At 53.3% G+C, this 16,252-nt stretch overlaps 4 protein-coding genes across 4 annotated transcripts; 3 read left to right on the forward strand and 1 right to left on the reverse strand.

Moving 5' to 3' along the window:
- Window positions 1-1,720: 1,720 nt before the first annotated feature.
- On the forward strand, window positions 1,721-2,625 carry J4E86_007390 (uncharacterized protein; the record flags this gene model as incomplete). Its single annotated transcript, XM_051447910.1, has 3 exons — window positions 1,721-1,854; window positions 1,904-2,100; window positions 2,153-2,625. 3 exons carry the CDS (start codon window positions 1,721-1,723, stop codon window positions 2,623-2,625), a joined length of 804 nt encoding a protein of 267 aa, XP_051300848.1.
- A 143-nt stretch (window positions 2,626-2,768) lies between these two features.
- Window positions 2,769-3,899, reverse strand: J4E86_007391 (uncharacterized protein; the record flags this gene model as incomplete). Its single annotated transcript, XM_051447911.1, has 1 exon — window positions 2,769-3,899. One exon carries the CDS (start codon window positions 3,897-3,899, stop codon window positions 2,769-2,771), a length of 1,131 nt encoding a protein of 376 aa, XP_051300849.1.
- Window positions 3,900-5,628: 1,729 nt separating this feature from the next.
- POB3 (FACT complex subunit) lies at window positions 5,629-8,291 on the forward strand (the record flags this gene model as incomplete). Its single annotated transcript, XM_051447912.1, has 5 exons — window positions 5,629-5,675; window positions 6,468-7,196; window positions 7,247-7,852; window positions 7,899-7,971; window positions 8,022-8,291. 5 exons carry the CDS (start codon window positions 5,629-5,631, stop codon window positions 8,289-8,291), a joined length of 1,725 nt encoding a protein of 574 aa, XP_051300850.1.
- Window positions 8,292-9,331: 1,040 nt separating this feature from the next.
- AMTR1 (Transcription activator amtr1) lies at window positions 9,332-11,433 on the forward strand (the record flags this gene model as incomplete). Its single annotated transcript, XM_051447913.1, has 2 exons — window positions 9,332-9,434; window positions 9,485-11,433. 2 exons carry the CDS (start codon window positions 9,332-9,334, stop codon window positions 11,431-11,433), a joined length of 2,052 nt encoding a protein of 683 aa, XP_051300851.1.
- Between the last annotated feature and the right edge of the window lie 4,819 nt (window positions 11,434-16,252).

Genomic DNA, 16,252 nt, shown 5'->3' on the forward strand with positions numbered 1-16,252 from the left:
GATTGAGGGCGCTCACAGGTTGACAAAGCAAAGAGATGAGCGCATGGCGACGCAATCTCACGAAGTCGTGATTACCACCGATCGTGTGTACGACAAGGACTGGCACGGCTGCCAAAGTTGGTTGTTGACACCATAATCGACATTCACATTGCCATCGACTGATCCACGCAACGGGATCGTGGCAGTCGGCAGTCGAAGCACGAATATACGCTACTGCCTTTCAGTCCGGCATCTCCCATGGCACTTGAGCGTTTCTTTTGTAGAGAAGGGCCTTCAGAATCGAGTCTGGCCGTCGATCATGGTGGGCACGGGATCTCGACCGGCCCCGCATGTCCCGGGACTGCATGAACGTCCAGCATGTCAGCACCAGACAGACCCCATACCCATATTAGCCATCTCCATTCAGCCAACCAAATAAGCAAGCATGGAGACACGACCGCATGTGTATATCAACAAATCTGGCGCCTGCTGCGCGTGAGAACCTTGGAAAGTTTCCTGGTTGACTAGTCTGCACCTGTAATCTTGCCTTGCACGGAACTCCGTAAGCCCTACATAGCATGCGTCCGACCACATGTCAACAATGTTTACCTTCCGCTGGGTGCTCCCCATGTCGCCCATTAAAGACAAGACTAAAAGCGATAGCGACGCACCTGCTTGGTCCTGGTTCTGAGTGGCAGTTTCCTACCCGAAGTAAAGGATCCCAAGGTCGAGATTACTGCTGGTTCCAAGGCTCTTGACATCATGATGGGCTTCCATTTCACCAGCCTGAGGGCTCTAGATCGCACTGACGGTACGGTGGTGTTGCAACAAGGTACGGTGATGCTCGTCTTTGTCCGTTCGAATGCGGAGCTAATTCGGCGCCTGCAGCTGGGTATGGTGAAAGTGCACCGGCAGACATCGTCCTCTTCCCACAACCCTCGCCAACCGACCCGAACGACCCTCTCCGCTGGCCACGATGGAAGAAACATGTCGCATTCGCTTCGGTGTGCGCCTTTACTTTCCTGACAAACTATTCGATCGCAGGGTTAGCGCCAGCGTTCCATATTCTCTCGCTCGAGTTTGATAAGCCGATGGACGAGACTGCGCATCTACTTTTATACCCCGTCTTGGTCTTGGGCGTGTTCAATTTCTTCTGGGTACCAATGGCCAATCATTTCGGGAAACGACCGGTTTTCGTATTCGCCAGTGCCCTGCTGTGCGCATGCTGCGTCTGGGGCGCCATGGCGAATTCGTTCAAGAGCCTTTTGTGGAGTAATATTGTCGCCGCGTTTGCAGGGTCTTCTACAGAAGCTCTGGGTGCTGCAATAGTCAATGTGAGTAATCCTGTACTACTTGCTAATATCCAAACCCAATCAAAGGGCAATGGGCTGAGCGATCTTGACCGACGAGCTGACTGAGTGTTCCCAGGACCTGTTCTTCCTGCATGAACGAGGCAGCAAGATGGGTCTCTATATGTGAGCATATATCCCCTCCCTATGTACCCTTTTCAGTACGCTGACTGTGCGTCAGGAACGCGATAGCAGGTGGTAATACGGTGGGACCATTGGTCTGCGGCTTCATCGCGACGAACCTCAGCTGGCGATGGCACAAGTGGATTGCTGCAATTCTGACCGCACTCAACTTCCTCACGATACTGCTCTTAGTCCCTGAGACTCGATACGCGCGTGAGCATATCAAAGGCGCTGGTGTGGCTATCTGTCCTTCAAACGATAAGATCGTCATGGCGGAAGAGAAACATCTTCGCCCAAAATCGAGTAACCGCATCTTGCACCAAGAGGTAAAGAACACATGGAGGCAGGAGCTGAGCCTGTGGAGTGGCGTCTCGGAGACGAGTCTGGTGAAGCTGTTTATACGGTATGTATTTATTCAGCGGGACGGGGAAGCCGATGCTAACGTCTAGCAGACCGTGGCCGATGATCGTGTATCCCGCGGTCATATACGCGTTTCTCTGCTACTCCATATCCCTGGTCATTACCATCGCGGTCAACATTCTCAATCCGTTCGTGCTGCAAGCACCTCCGTACAATTGGAGCCCACAGATCAACGGCCTGATCAATATCCCAGGCCTTTTGGGCAATGTGATCGGGGCTTGGGCAGGAGGTAAGTCACAATTGAGCACCACGTAGCCAGGAAACGTGCTGATTGAATACAGGTGACCTCGTGGACGCATGGTGCAGGTGGCGAACAAGGAAAATGCTCGGCATCTACGAGCCAGAAACACGACTATACCTGGTGGGCATTCCGTTGGTGATCACAACAGCAGGCTGTCTTGTGTTCGGCTACGGTGTTCAGAACGCCATGTCGTGGGTTTCGCTCTTTTTTGGGTACGGCATGATCTCGATCGCGCTCACAGCCATGCCAACGATCACTATAGCGTATGTGAGCGACTGCGCATTTCCAGTCAACTCGGACGTACTGCTGCTTGTGAACGGGCTGAAGAACATCGTGGCATTTGGCTTCCTCTTCGGTGTAATCCCTTGGGCTGAAGAGGCGGGTTTTGTCCGAGCTTTCGGTACCCTGGCTGGGGTCTTCGCTGGCATAGTCGGCATCGGTGCTGTCTTGTTGGTTATTTGGGGCGCCAGCATACGCCACACTTCGGCACAGTGGAGGGTCATCCTAGAGTGAGCAATGCGGTAAAATCAATGTAATATGTAGATTGAAAGCCTGATGAACACGTGTAAGATGCCGTGCGATCCAATGACCCGTATCGGAACACATGCCGTGGAAGGCAAAGTACAAACAACGCTTGCTCATCATGTCTGGGATTGCTATGCAGGGGTCTTGTCTATGAGCTTGGTGTGCATCTTCTCAATCTCGGGGATGATAAGAGATTCGATTTCCAGAGAAGGCTCGCCCTGCGGTACCCCTTTCTCTGTTGCAAGTGATTCGCTTGCTTGAACGTCCTTCTTGGTCAAGGGATCGGCCAACCCGACAAGTGATGGCATTCCTGACAAGCTCTTCGTTCTACGGCTGGTGGGTACGCGTATCCATTTTTCGTCATCGAAGACGGACACGAACACGACTTCCCATTTCCGAGTGGCTAGTAGATTTCCGATTACAAGATGGTGCGAGTATTTGTTCAGGGCGTATTTGGCTTTGGTAACCAGCAAGGCAGGGTCAGTCTCGAGCTTGAAGCTCACAATCATCGCATCGGGCGCCCAGCCATCCACCAGCTGCTTGAGGAACTTAGGTACCGGCTCGAGATCGATGATCAGACTCTTTCCTTCAGTACGCGCAGCCGGTGGCTTTACGTCGCCCCCACGGGCGCCATCTGGGCCCTGGTGGAACTCTTCGTTGGACTGTATCTTGTGTTCGACCATGCGGTCTTGGGGTACGAAGAAGTCAGACACGGCGGCGGCCAAGTAGAACATGGCTTTCGGCCCAAGTGGACGCATGAGTTGCGCAACCTCGCGCAGATTCCACAGGTACTCGGTGATGGTCACGTATGACAGGATCAATAGCTTGTTCTCTCGCTTGACCTCCGTGTACTGGCGCAACACGCGCAACATCTGGTCCTGATGCTGTTCATCCACCACTACCTGTCCATTTTCCTCCTTCATGTAGTCCAGGAATGAGCGCGTGTTGTGCGAGTAGTGTCGTGAGAAAGGCAACAGCGAAAACTGTCGGTGCAGGAAGATGACGGCATAGCCATTTTGGAGGAAGTACTCAGCACTGGTGGCTCCCCGAGTACCGGCCGAGAAGTTGTCGATATAGCGGACTGTCTGCTGCTCTAGAGGCACTGTAGTGCCACCTGAAGTGACAAGCACGACACGACGGCCCTCGTCGGCATGACGCGTAATGAACTCGCGCGCAAGTGTCGTGTTCGTTTTGAGATCTTTTGGCGGGGGCTCATTGGCAAAATAGTGGCTTTCAGCCTGTTGTGCGCTCGTATCCGTCATGGTGTCATGATGGTGGTGTTCGGTCGTGTCGAAGGAGCTGAGCGAAGTACCGGCATGGCGGGGTAGCTCCGAGCTCACCTGGAGGGGCATGCTGAGTAAGACAGGCACCAGATAATGTCATAGGAGCTTTCTGTTAGATGCTTCAATTAACATCATCGTAAATGTTTCCTTGCTCTGCATCGTTGTTTAGATGCGTTCAGCCGCCGTCCCATGGTACTGCGATGGCCCAGAGGCGAACTAGAGACGACGAGCCAACCGCACCTTCCGCAGTTCATACGACTCATACGGAAGGAGACGCTCTCGAATGAGAAGTATCGCAACTGCGAGAACTTATGTGCATTGAATCTGAGGAAAGTGCCCGTTCCCTTAACGAAGCGTCCTGCAGCTGTTTAGTGCTCGCAATTCACCCAGCTCGTTACGTACCTGGGTGCACGCTCATAACAATTACACCGTTCCCGAGTGTCCATCACTTCCGCACGGCATATTCAAATATATGACGAACATAGATCGCGATGAATTGTACATTCCCCAAAACCTGCCCAGGCAGTGACCGATACGAGATGAGAAGCCTCGGTTCAAGATTCCCGAAAATGAACAGAATTCGTTTCGAGGCGGAACAGTATAAAAGAGCATCCGGATGCAACTCCGAGAAGGTGGACTCATTTCACCTAGTGACCTAATTAGGATTGGATATTTCGGCTACAGAACGTACGAGATTTTGAGTTCTCGTGCGACATTTACCACCTCGCGGAGTATACTCCTGCCGTACGCTACTGTCGTTCGTCGACACCTTAATCTGGGGCAAATGCTCGGGCGAATGTTCATCACTTTGACCGCAACAGCTGTGGGGGCTGGAAGAGCATTGTATGTAATCGAAGGGTGCGTTGATCCGGTTAATCTCGTGCATTCTAGTGGCGTGCACACGTACGCCCAGGGATATTACAGTCCATGTATCCATCGACCAGAACCCAAGCCGCTTCATTGAAACGACGTATCTGTAACGTCTTGATGAATTCAACGAATCAGACCTCGTTCTTCCAAAGGCCAGATAGGGATGAGTTGCGTCAGGTACAGCCGGACCGAGTTCAGCATGCGTCACTTACGAAGTCTTCAAACTTCCGTCTAAACAGCTCAGCTCAGGAGCTAGTGTACAGGGCGTTTAGACGCTCCGCAGCCGAAGTGATGAGATTGCATATTCACGTTGACGCAAGTGATTGAAGGTTTCAGCGCAGTGGTCAGTCTAAACTCAATGACTGCGACCTTGAGAAATGGACACTGATGACCAGAGCGTACACATGCGAGGCAGTATCCATCCTTCCTAAAGTTAAACTCCTTGTGCGCGACGAAACAAGTGGATTGTTGGCTGGAGATAGGGAAAGGTGATGCAGCTAGAAACATGTGATGACATTAGCTTTGAGGCGAAATGAGCTGCGGTCCGTAGTCTAGAGGGGATGCATAGCCGCAATTGACGTGGCATGTTGCCACAAGCAGTGAACAGTCCAGAACAGGTCGACGATCCAGTTCGTGATGTGAAACCTTCAGCAAATGACTCAACCTTATCAAACTGATAGGACAAACTGATTCGAAGAAGAGGGTGAACAACGGTTGACCAATTTTGCTGCCATTGACATTTGCGATACGGACTACAAAACTATGAATCGATAATATGCTGTCTTCAGACTGAAGGAGCCTGATCTCTGTGGCGAAGCAGAGTCTAGTCCTTTGAACCATGGACAAGTCAAGCGATTTGGCGCGATCAGGTGCGGATAGTCGATTGTAAGGCGAAATGCGCAAGGTATGATGGTTCGCGGGATGGCTTGCTTGGACAGAGGCGCTGAGGCGGCAGTATTTCCTTGACGTTGGCCAGTCATTTGAAAAGCTGTAGCGCGCTGGTGAAAACACCGCTCAACGACCCGGGCGAAGAATTCATAGCTTGTCTCGGGTTGTGTCGATCCAGGAATAAAAATCGCAGTATCTACGCTTACATCATATGCCTCAAAGACATGAAGCGATCGTGAATATTGGAAGCGTAATGATAGTAGAAAGGAGCTCATGCGTTCGAACTGTCGACGAGCAAGATGATCTGGGTCGCGGTATCGAGCACCAATGACACCAGGAGAACTCATGATACAGCTGAATGAAGGATTCGCGGTTGCTTAATGTGGGAAGAGCTTGTTCAGGTGCAGCCTACTTCGATCGATGAGGAGTAGCGAATGCATTTAGGGGGGACAAAAGAGCTGAAAACTCCAGGCAAGACTGGCAATGACTCTCTGGTACCCGTGCCATCATCATGGAGATGGAAGTAGCAAGTGAAGTTGGTTGCATAAGACGCGAGGGAAATCGCGCTATCACGTGCGATCTGCAACTAGCGGATTTAGGTAAGCAAACAGCGCGTTTACGAAGTGAGAGCACCAACTTGCCGGTAACGACTTCCCTCCGTCGCGCCTTCAACTCCCCATTACCGTGGTCGTCTTGCTTCACAAGTATTACAATATTCTGACGCGACCGCAAACATGTAAGAAATCAAAGTCCGCGACAGACCTGACAGGCGAAGCTAACACAGCGCAGGGAGGCGTTCAACGACATCTACCTCAACCTTTCGCGGAAGCCTGGCGCGACTCGATTCTCCGACTCTGGCTTTGGCTGGAAGCCCGCAAACGGCGAAACCTACACTTGCGACCAGTCACAGATCCAGCAAGCGCAGTGGAGCCGAGCATCACGCGGATACGAAGTCAAGATTCTCTCGCGCAACGACGGCGTGATACAACTCGATGGCTTCAAGCAGGAGGATTTCGACCGCGTCTCCAAAGTCTTCAAGACTTGGTACGGCATCGGGCTGGACAACCGGGAGCATGCGCTGCGTGGCTGGAACTGGGGAAAGGCCGACTTTGGGAAGGCCGAACTCACCTTCAACGTAGCCAACCGCCCCGCCTTCGAAGTCCCCTACACCGAAGTGTCCAACACGAACTTGGCGGGCAAGAACGAAGTCGCCGTCGACTTCTCGTTGCCTGCCGATGGCGACGCTGGCGCAAACGGAAATCTGGGAGGCGCAAGGTTCAGAGGCAAGAAGTCGGCAGGCGCCCGCGACCAGCTTGTCGAGATGCGCTTCTACATACCCGGTACTGCGTCGAAGAAGGAGAAGACAGAGGACGGCGAGGACGCCTCTGGGGCTGAGGACGTCGAGGAGACCAATGCCGCCAACCTGTTCTACGAGACGCTGATGGAGAAGGCCGAGATTGGAGAAGTCGCTGGTGACACATTTGCCACTTTCTTGGACATCCTACATCTCACTCCCAGGTATGGCACTCGCATCTGTAGTTTTGGAAGAAGTACTGACCCATTGGCAGAGGTCGATTCGATATCGACATGTACGAGAGCTCCTTCCGGTTACGCGGTAAAACATACGACTACAAGATTCAGTTCGACTCGGTCAAGAAGTTCATGGTTTTGCCAAAACCCGACGACATGCACACTTTGATCACCGTCGGTCTCGATCCTCCCCTCCGCCAGGGTCAGACGCGATACCCATTCCTCGTAATGCAGTTCAAGCGCGATGAGGAAGTTAATCTCGACCTCAACATGAAGGGAGACCTTTTGGAGGACAAGTACAAGGACAAGCTTCAGTCGCACTATGAAGCCCCGATTGCTACAGTTGTGGCAGATATCTTCAGGGGACTCAGTGGGAAGCGCATCACCAGGCCGTCTCGCGACTTCATCAGCCACCACGAGCAGTCGGGTGTCAAGTGTTCCATCAAGGCCAACGAGGGTCATCTGTTCTGCCTCGACAAGGCCTTCATGTTCATCCCTAAGCCTGCGACATATATCAGCATGGACAACATTGCCTCTGTGACTATGTCGCGTGTTGGTGGAGCCATGGCCGCCAGCCGCACATTTGATATCACTTTCAGCATGAAGAACGGCATGGCTGAACATCAGTTCTCGAACATCAATCGGTCAGTTTACTTCCACAACCCGAAAAGCTGAGCTAACACCAAGTAGTGAGGAGCAACAGCCACTCGAGAACTTTTTCCGTGCAAAGGGCATCAAGACTAAGAACGAGATGGCGGACGACGTAAGTAACATTGTCCCTTTTGCTCGAGACGTGCTGACGCAACGATATAGTCTGGAGCCATTCTGGCAGCTGCTCTCCAAGACGAAGACCTCGCGTCCAGTGACGATGGAGCTCCAGCGAACCGCGGTAGCGCCGACGAAGATGACGAAAGTGTCGACGAGGACTTCCAGGCCGATTCGGAATCGGAGGTTGGCGAGGAATTTGACTCCGACCATCAGAGCAGCGGGTCCGACAGCGATGCTGAAATGGAAGATGCGGAGAGTGACGCCGGCGAGGCGGTACCAGAACGTCCCAAGAAGAAGCAGAAGGTGTCGCAATAGCGACAGCCCTTGCAATAACCGTAAGCGCGCACGGGTGGACGGGTGGGCGGCGGTGAAGGCGGCCGCACCAGCATCCGATGCTTGCGTGCTCATCGAAGATTGGGAAATGCGATGATGAGAGAGGTTCATCGCGCTGCCGCTGTTAACGCTTCCAGCGCCTTATCGTCAAAGCTCGCTCAGGTCGTGGAGGTTATTCCGACATTTCCCATAGGTTATTATGCTTCTTGGCGGGGTCGTAGGAAGTGAAGTTCCGGCTGCGAAGACAGGGAAAACCGCCCCTAATGCGTTGGTAGTCCAGGTAGAAGGGCCGACCTGCATCCTTAGCCGAACGCGCAGCGACCAGGAGAAAAGTTTAAATTCAGTGGCAAGTTAGCGTCCATAATCCGGCTAGTCTTCCCCCAGCGCACGTCTGCAGCGTCTGCAAGTGGTGTATGCATAGCAACTCGGCCATGGCTCGGCTGACTGCGGCGCTTGACGCGACCTGGCGTGGGCGCGGCGGGCCCAGGTTAGTTCCTTACACTGAGGTCTGGCTTCTCACACACCAGCTAAATTGAGCAACGCGAGCGCGATTCAGATTACTGCACTAGCCCAGGAGCAAGCCTTTCGTCGATTTTCGTAACCTTGCTCATGGTGACGGTGGATCCGCAACTGGCGCGAACCCATGCTAGACCCCGCATCTAACCATCGAGTATCAAACGCTTTATCGCCCGCGACATACTGGTATAGATATAGGGCAGCTCTCTCCGACTCATGTGGATGCTTTTTCTTACCCACTTCCCTCGGCTCGAGGCTATGATATCTTAAGCTTTTCGCATCAAGACCCACACGATTGAACTACGTTGAAATGCGATCACGAACCGGATGGTATGTCGACCTGTCTTTCCACGTCGTCGCCCACTGACGCCTCCCGCAGTCTCACTTGCCGTCAGCGGAAGCTGAAGTGTGATGAGAAGAAGCCCGTGTGCGGACAATGCACCAAGGCCTCAAGAGAATGCATTCCATCCTCAGGCATCGTCTTTCGCCACCAACACAATGCCTCCATGAACGGCGAAGACTCAGGGGACGAGAACTCGCTGAAGGGCTTCTACGCCTACAAAAACACATTCGATGAGGACGCCATCTGGATGGATATCCCCAAGCATGGTAGGTCCTGTCTCACGTAACCCATGTAGCTTGGCTAATGCCTTACCCAGTCACCTTCATCAACACCACCAACCCGTACCTGGATCCCGGGACACCCGACTTTGACACAATGTCGACAGCTTCCATGGAGTCGCCTGGCCCATTCGAGGCTCGCTCTTTGCCTTCATGGCGCACACACAGCAACTTCCATTCAGTTACCAGCACACCATCGAGCATGGGGCCCGAGATGCCTCCTACCAGCGTTCCTTTCTGTTATACCCCCGACCTAGAAAGTCTACCACCACTGATGCAGTCACCACCCGCATCTGTTGTAGGCACCCCACTCTCGCCTCCTCTATCATTATGCAACCGAAGAATACATCCCGTGATGGAATTCCCAGCTTCCACAGCGTCGCCGCCCATAGACCCTCGCCTCAACTCACCGTACGACTCGGCCGACCACATGCACCGCTCAGTTTCGATATCAAGCTCACGGCGATCACCACCTCGCTCGGACGTCAGCATGTCCACTCAAGATGACCACGAAATCGCGTTCCTTCTCCGGTGGTTCTCAGAAGGCCCCGGTTACTGGATGGACCTATTCGACCTTGGCACTTACTTCGCGTCTTACGTCCCCGTACAGGCGCGTGACAACCCATTACTCAAGTACGCAGCTGTTGCCTGTGCGGCGAAGGCTCTTGCTCGTGTTCAGGGTCGTAAGCCTGTTATGGGAGGCAGTGTAACGCGTCAAGCTAGGATGGAGCAGTACCCCGAGGCACCACTGGTCGACTGGAAGCACAAGGCAGCGGTATACTATGATACTGCTGTGTCACTACTGTTGCACGCTCTCAAGATGGACGTCGCCTCCTCTCCCGACGAGTCAGAGTGCGAGCAAAGACAGCAAAACTCCGCCTACGACGGACCAGCACACAAACGACGACGAACTTCCAGCAACACCTCATTCGTAGCAAACACCGACGAACTGTTGGCCGCCTCTGCTATTCTCTGTGTCTATGAGTTCTTAGACACTTCCGTTTCGGATTGGGCGAAGCACCTGAATGGTGCAAAGTCCCTCCTTGTCCTTTCACAAGAGCATGTTATGCCATTACAACTACCAACACCCACATCATCGATGCCATCCGCAAACTTCAACTTCACATCAAAAGCTCGGCGAGCAACGTTCTGGAACATTGCCAGACAAGACATGCTCGCAGCCTTCATCAACAAGACAAACACAAGGCTAGACACCGATGACTTGACGCTGTGGAGAGAGGCTGGCCTCATGATCGACGAGCGAGGCTACATAATGCCTAGCAACACGACAGCAACCGGTTACCCCGACGAGGAGAAGGTGATGAGGGAAGACCTCATCTGCAACGCCCTGGTCTGGCTCATGGCCAAGCTAGTCAACTTCATGGCTGCGGGAGACGAAGTCTCAAACGAAGCCGGCATGAGTTGGGCTGGCGTTCCTCAGCGGACCCTTCTGGATTACTGGTTTAGTCTCCGCAAGCAGTTCCAGGTGTGGCACGACGGACTACCGGTGACTTTCAAACCTTCTGCCAGGGTGGCACCCGCCCAAACGTCCGGACCGATGTTCAACAACGATAATGCCTCCATGTTTGCAGAGGTCTGGTACTCGATTCCCATGTGCGCCTCGACGATGCAGACATACCACATGTCGCAGATTCTCCTGTTCATGAACAAGCCACACGAGTCCACCCAGGGGCGCAGCACCGTCGTCGCACGCATGAACTCGTACCAGTCCGTTCTGGCCATGTGCCAGAAGCACAGCCGCGAAATTGTTGGCATTTCGCTCGCTCGGTCAGATGAAGCGGTCCGGATCCACTCTGTGCAGCCCCTGTTCACTGCGGGTCAGTGCCTCAGCGATGCTCGAGAGCGCCAAGTCGTATTACATCTCCTACGAGACATTGAGTCGGACATTGGTTGGGCGACCGACTACCGCGTGCGCCAGCTATTCGAGCAGTGGCAAGGCGAAGAATCAGAGGGCCTGGTACCATGAGCACTCCACTTGGAGGCATCCAACCAGCCACAAACTTTGTCCCCTGGGCCCTTAGCAAGCCCGCCGCCAGCCTGCTGTCAGCTTCAGCCATGAGTCTAGGTACCTCCCGACAGCTTAGTCTGGGATGCAGAGTACCTGCTACGAGGAGCCACTAGCGTGCGCCTGGCCCTTGTCCATGGTGCGGGAACTATCGGAAGACTAGAGCAACACGAACTGTCATTCCAAGCCGACACATGTTGCCAGGCCTCTTTGAGCGCAGCGCCGATGATCGGACGGTCTGCTGCAATGCGACCGCACGGGCTGCAAGCTTCAGATTACTCAAGAGACGTGTAGAAAGAAGGTTAGATAGCTAGAAGAAATCAGGATTGCGGTATTAGCCCCTTCCAATCTAGATAACACATATACAAAATCACCACAGAAGCTTATCAGGCTCTACACCAATTTACTTGCCCACGTATCTTGTCTGCACGTGTGACCTGCAAACTCGCTCAACCCTACCCTATAGTCACGATGCACCAAACAACATGACAACATCATTTCGAAGCTGAACCCTTTGACCGCTACCGCCTGTGCCGTTCTACCCGGGTAGCTTGATCCGTACCCCATACCCACTTTGTAAACTACGATTCTAGCTCCTCCACTTTCAACTATACGCACGAGTTTTCCTTCCAGAAGACAGACTTGTGGTTGTCTAGCAAACGCTGCTACACCGGTCGGTGTTTGACCACGAGCGCAAGTCTCATCTGAACCCCCACTTTTCCGCCTTCGCCGCCAGTGCGGATCCGGTTCGCGACCGGATGGCTACTTACGCGCGAGACACAATCGAGAGCCCTGCATATATTGGCCTACTTCTTTGCAATCACGGCGGCCCAATTTGCTCGAGCATGGATTGGCGATGTATGACGCACGCCTGAATACATGCGTGCTATACCTTGGCAATGTCTGAGACACCCATGGTTGTTGTGCTCCAATTTGCTAATCGGAGACTTTGCCCGCGGTCCTATGTGGCGGTGCTTCGGCGCAACGAAGATCGTTATATCACAGGTCACCTTATCCGTCACCTTGTTAGGCAATCCGTGATGCGGTTGCTGTCACAAGACACGTAATTGTGAGGTTGGTGGCAGGCGTCGCTGATCGCTTCGGACGCGTTCTCTGGTGATATTCTCTCGGCGAATAGAGAAACGTGGTTTAGAGTTTGGTCCCTAGAGGAAACGCCTGGGACGGGAACAGACGAGGTGCGTGCGTGCCTCGTAACGAGTCGGGGCTTTAGCATCAGGGTATCCCTGCTCGGTGTCTTGGCGGGGTGCTTTTGTGGAGGATGCTTGGTAGTCTGATGATGCACAATAACTCCACGCCTTGAATATGCACGCGTTTGCTGGCTGGCGAGCGGGAACTGCCTCCATGACATCACTCTCATGCACCTTGAATCCTTCGCTGTGTAAAGTATGGCCGACGAGCACTGTGGGCGTCCCACGGCGCGTTTACAGCGTGAAGATTATGCATCTTGTACACCGCAACGCTGTGACTACGCTAGCTGGTCGATGTTTGACCTGACCGGACGGTGGCTGCGTCTCCCAGGTCTCCTAATCTTAAAGCTGCAGCTACGGCACCTATGCACATGCAAGCAAGACACCGCTCCCACTATGCACGATGGCGTAGCCATGAAAACCATGGATAAGCGAAGGATAGGATACAAGGGCTTCTCGAAGATTTCCTGCTGCAGGTTAGTGAGGCTTAACGGCGCGTAGTGCACGCTACTGCAGGTTTTCATGCATTTCGTTAGTGCGCGGGCAGGCTGATGGTGTAGGGATCACCGGATTCCCCTTTTGGGGGCCAGCACCTGCGGCTCCGGGGTTTTGCCGTGAGTTGGGCGATGGAACGCAACACGCGTAAAGTAGGTGTGAGATTTGTGGTCTGATTATGACGTATGGATCTACTGCTTTGAGCTTTGAGATGATTGTTTGCGGACCTCTGTACAGCCGAAATAGCCATCGCATCCTAGTCCTGTGATATGTCTCGAATAATCTTGCGTAAACTTCGTTCCAAAGTGTGACAGGAGTTTCAATCCGCTAGTAATCTCTAGCTCGGCCAACGGAACAGTAGGTCAAGACGCTCGCGCAAGGTGTCTCAGCACCCTGTTAGGCCGTATGTGGAAGAATGCACGAGATAGTTTGATGCATGGCAACGTGCATACCTCGTGGTTGGGCTCGAGCTAAGACATTGTCCAAGCAATTGATAGTTGCACTTGCTCCAGAGTACTCACTATGCTTGCTGCCGATCCATCGCCGATACCAGCTTTTGCAATCCCCCACGGCATCTCGATGGCCCATGCAGGCATTTGCCGATAGTCGAATTCAAAATGCAGTCTGGAAACCGAATGGCCTTTGAGAACTAGACACGAGGCTGTGTACGCGGATCAAAGTATGCTGTTGAGCGCCTCGGTTCATGTCGCATCTTGCCTCAGCTCTCGCTTTCACTGACCGCCGCAACGCTGGGCGCTGTCGACAGCGTGCGATACGACGGCCACGGTAGCCGGTCTGAGCTTTACCAGCCACCCCTCCACATCCCGCTTGCCCTGGTGGTGTTGAGAAACACGTTGTCGCGCTAATGGCTACCTGCTTCCGATTTAGCCGACTGCCAATATCCATTACACCTTCGCGGGCAGGCTGAGGTCGTTTCGTATCAACCGCAAGCTGTTATCGCCGACCTTGTTGGCAGAGAGAGCGGCCAACCTCGGTCTGAGTCTGCGACTGGGGTGGCGATGTCATCGCAAATCGATGATTTGATGAGGGGTGTTGATCTTGGGGTCGCGGTAAGTAAATTGGCGGGTCCCTGAATCCCAGTTAGCTGGTTGGAAAGATCTATCCGACGGAACGATGGAACCGGAGGACCGTGCGTGCGTCAGCCAAAAATGTTTTGTCCTGTTGACATGTGCTTGGAACCGGGCCGGGGTAGGGGAGTGGGTGGAATGTCGCGGGCTCATAGTGTTTTCGCCGTTGTCACGGAATCAACCGTGGGCATGCATGACATACTCTAGTAAGACCGAACCTTGAGGGGGGCAATCTTCACCCTCGAGGGAAAACATCCCCTCCCCCGGTATCTGAGACGTGGGATGTGGGTGCAAAGGTAAATCGCGCCGCTTGATACCTGGAAAGTATTGACGAGACGGTCACACGATAACCCTGTCGACGTTGGTGAGATCCATCCATGGATGCGAGGGGTCCCATGACGTCACTGCAAGGAATTCCGCAGCTCCCCACGTGCAGCTTTCGTTTTGCAATCCTTGGGCTGCAGCGCAGTTCCTGTCGCCATGATGAAGACGTTGAGCTGGTATAACGGTATATGCCGGTCTCAGGCCGATGCCGAAAATATTGCGAGGCGGCAGCGGTCGAGCGGCTGGACGCTGCCGAAGTTCGACGAGCCGTTCGGCGGAATGGGGATCTTTAAGGTTATTGGAGCTTCGCACCCATGAAGCAAGAGAAGTTCTCAAAGGGTTGAGGTTGGATTTGAAGGCGTTGGATAGTGTCGTGTCCAGTATGTGTTGCCATACTTCGAGAAGATCTAGGTAGGGCAAGAGCAAGGCGGGCAAGGCTGAGAAGACGTATGCGAACCCGAATCCGAAAACTGCTACACCGAAACTGAAGAGGAGGTTCTACTCCTAATCCTACACTCAAGTCTGTCGAACACAATTTAGGTACTTCGTAGCAGCTTCTAGCCTCGTACTATCTCTGTCTTCAAGTCCTCTCCCCAAGACTAGGCCTTCAACGTCACTTCGACGTAGGAGTTATCTGACCCAAAAAAAGCAAGCAAGAGTAGGATGCAGAAGGTTTCAGAGCTCAAGCCGCAAGAAGATGCAACAATGCGCATTCTCACATCTCACTCTCGCTATCAGTTCCAAGTCCCTACGAGAATTTCTATCATTCTCGCAATCTCATTCTTCAACCCAGTCGCAAAACATACAACATCACATCACCACATCGTGATAGCCCGCCCATGTACTGCCCAAAAAGGCTAGTTGCCGCCTGAAGTACCAAGCATTGATCAACACCATACCTTAGATCTAAGCCAACACCGGGTATCGGCAATCTCGCAGCATACACAAAGAAGAAAAGTCGTACGTTTTACGGCTACGCACACCGGCAGAGCTGGAACGGCCCTTCCGCCGCAATCAATCCTTCTTCTTTGGGCCATGTCATCGCTCCACTTGCGCATTGATCGGTGAGGAAAATTGTTGTCGCCACGATACGAAAAGGCATAGCGTTATCCCGTACGCTGGGAGAAGGAGAATTGTTTTCTGGATGAGGCTTGGGTCAGGTAGAGGTGCAGCTGAGGCCATAGGTGGTGGGTCTTCCTCGAATACATCATGTTCCTGAATGCGACATTCGAGACGAATGCGACGTAATGGTCCCACGGGAAGGGCACAGAACCTAGCTCGTCCTTTGCTGTTTTCTAGCCCAGCGCTCTAGCTGCATTCGAGAAGGAATAGAAGATGCGTTAGAAGCTGCGTTAGAGGAGCCATTCGATGGAGCGGAGTCATGATGATGCTCCTCCCCCTCACCTGTTCCATGGAAGTACAAGTGACAGTACCAGTATCGCTCTCGTGTGGTCAACGCACAGACACACATGGCATTTTGAGGACACCATCAGAGGAATCGCATAGGCATCGGCGTATACAGACCGACAATTATTACTGCTATCATACACAAGAGTTGCGGCGCTTGCGGCACGGCATGTACGCCGAACTGTGGACCGGCGGCAAGTGTCCGCCACGGACTCGCCGCTAATCACGCTGTAGTACCCACATAAGGGCCCTGCTCAA

Source organism: Alternaria arbusti (genome assembly GCF_024043155.1).
Source record: "Alternaria arbusti strain BMP 1465 chromosome Unknown scaffold_10, whole genome shotgun sequence".
NCBI classification, from domain to species: Eukaryota; Fungi; Ascomycota; class Dothideomycetes; order Pleosporales; family Pleosporaceae; genus Alternaria; species Alternaria arbusti.